General features: G+C 38.8%; 1 protein-coding gene across 1 annotated transcript in view; it reads right to left on the bottom strand.

The window, feature by feature from the left end:
- Positions 1-2,027, bottom strand: part of LOC107090918 (desmoglein-2-like) — a 16,665-nt gene that overhangs the window by 13,151 nt on the left and 1,487 nt on the right. The window contains exons 2-3 of the mRNA XM_015384559.1: positions 447-575; positions 211-366 (exon numbers count right to left, since the gene is read on the bottom strand). Coding sequence (XP_015240045.1) covers positions 211-366; positions 447-575 — 285 coding nt within the window. The remainder of the gene's footprint in view (positions 1-210; positions 367-446; positions 576-2,027) is intronic.

Here is a 2,027-nt window from a genome sequence, read left to right as displayed (position 1 = left end):
CAGAGGACTTCACCATTGAAATTCACCAGAGCTATAGTGAAACTGACAATGCCCACGTGCATGGCAGCTGGATGCTGGAATACATCGGGTAAAAGTGGAAAAAAAAATGAGTTATTTCACAGATTCCCGATCCTCCACGGACGAAAGAAGTTTAAATCGTGAATATGAATATACAGAATTATGCTTTTGGATTTACAGTTGGAAACTTACATAGTAGGTGTCAATACTCTCCCTGTCTAGCTTTTTGGTCAATCGAACATTTCCATTATTAGGGTCAACCACGAACACATGGAAAGGAAACTTATTTGCTCCAACTCCCTCTAAGGAGTAAGTCACACCTTCTGCAGCTGAATAGTCAGATCGGATCTGAAACAGAAGAAGACTCTGATTAGACGACGCATGAAACATGGAGAAGTCTTTCAGTGAGATGGTTCAGAGTTGCTCACCTTGGCAATATATTCCAGATGACTATAGTCAACATTTTCCTTCAGAGTTTTTGGAGGAATAATCCACTCTCGTTTGTGCCTCACCAGATTAAATCCAGAATGAGCTTTTACCAACACAGCAGCCTGAATCTGTGAAATAAAAAAATAACACTGTTACATTAATGAAGACAGTCTGGTAGTCATCTAAGCCTTGAAGCGGGCTTAGATGACTCAGAGAGCGGGTTTAGTGACATTCAAATGAAACAGGTGGACAGAGGAATGCTGTCACTTCCTCTGAAGAGGATTCTCAGTTTTGCTTTTCCAGGGGAGAGACAGAGCTTGTTCATCCGGGAACAGAAACAGGGTCAGAACCATGGAGGCAGAATCAGGCTTATAAATTGGACTACGCCAGAGGCGGCAGTCAGGGGCAGAAATATCGTCGATGTTCTGAAAAATCTGTGAGGTCCAGGGGCGGCCAATCAAAGGCGAATAAGTTGCAGATCAAAACCAGGATCAGAAAAGGAACGCTGGACATCTGCTAACCAAAGGTTTTCAATAATCTGGCCCCATCAAATAGTTTGATGCTGCTTAAAAAAAGGATTTGAGACAAGTTGAAGGAACGAGCTTTGATGAGAGTGAGCGGAAGGTGGCGAAGGAGGAGAGTAAAGGAAAAGACAAGTATTTGACAGACCAGAATCATGAACTAAAGAGACTGAGAGTAACGACAATGAAATGGTTAACACTCATGTTACAACAGTAGTGATACAAAATAATTCTTAACTAAAAATGTTTTGTTTAATACAAAAGAAATCATATCTGTATAAGACAAAAGGAAGAATGAATAATCATAATTATGCTCTCTTAATTGTCTGTAATACCTCTCAGATGAATTGGTTGATGAAGAAGAGAGCAGAAAGGAGCTTTTCCTTTTTATTTTATTATAAAAACCGGTAAAGATTAGAAAGATAAATCTGGTGAATTTCAGTTAAAAAACTGTTGCTGTGACCTTAACCCTGTCAGCCATCTTTCTAGATGTGTTTTTAGGTCAAAGTTCTCACATACAGAAGTAATTTTATTTAAAAAGGGCATCATTATTAATAATTTGTATTAATTATAAGGTTTCTGTTTTCTTTGATGTTTTTTCTTTTGAGTATCCAGTTTTGCTTTTCTTCTTGTTTCTTAGTTTTTATGTTTTAATTCTTTGTTTATTGTGTTCTTTGGTTTTTTTCTCTCTTACTGTCCGAGTCTTGGTTCTGTTTTATTTTCTTTTTAGTAGTTAGTTTTACTCCATGTTTTTTAGTCTTAGTGGTTTAATTATTATTTTGTTGTTTTCAGTCTTCCAGGTTTTTCATTTGCTGCCCTCTGCTGCCCTCTTGTGTTCTCCTTTTTCCCTAGCTCCTGTTTTGTTTCTGCCTCTGTGCTCGCCTGTTTCCTATCTGCTCATTAGCCCCCCCTTTGTCTCTGTCTCCTCTAAAAGCTCTCTCTGTTCTCTTCCTCTTTGCTGCGTCCTCGTCTATTTCGTCTTACATGCTCCAACTTCGTCTCTCCGAGGCTTCATCCTTGAGTTTTGATTCCCTGATGTCTCCATGGTTTCTGGTTTGT

This window comes from Cyprinodon variegatus, unplaced genomic scaffold (assembly GCF_000732505.1).
Source record: "Cyprinodon variegatus isolate N-32 unplaced genomic scaffold, C_variegatus-1.0 Scaffold316, whole genome shotgun sequence".
Classification (NCBI taxonomy): Eukaryota; Metazoa; Chordata; class Actinopteri; order Cyprinodontiformes; family Cyprinodontidae; genus Cyprinodon; species Cyprinodon variegatus.
The sequence above is the reverse complement of the archived record's forward strand: the minus strand, read 5'-3'. Positions and strand labels throughout refer to the sequence as shown.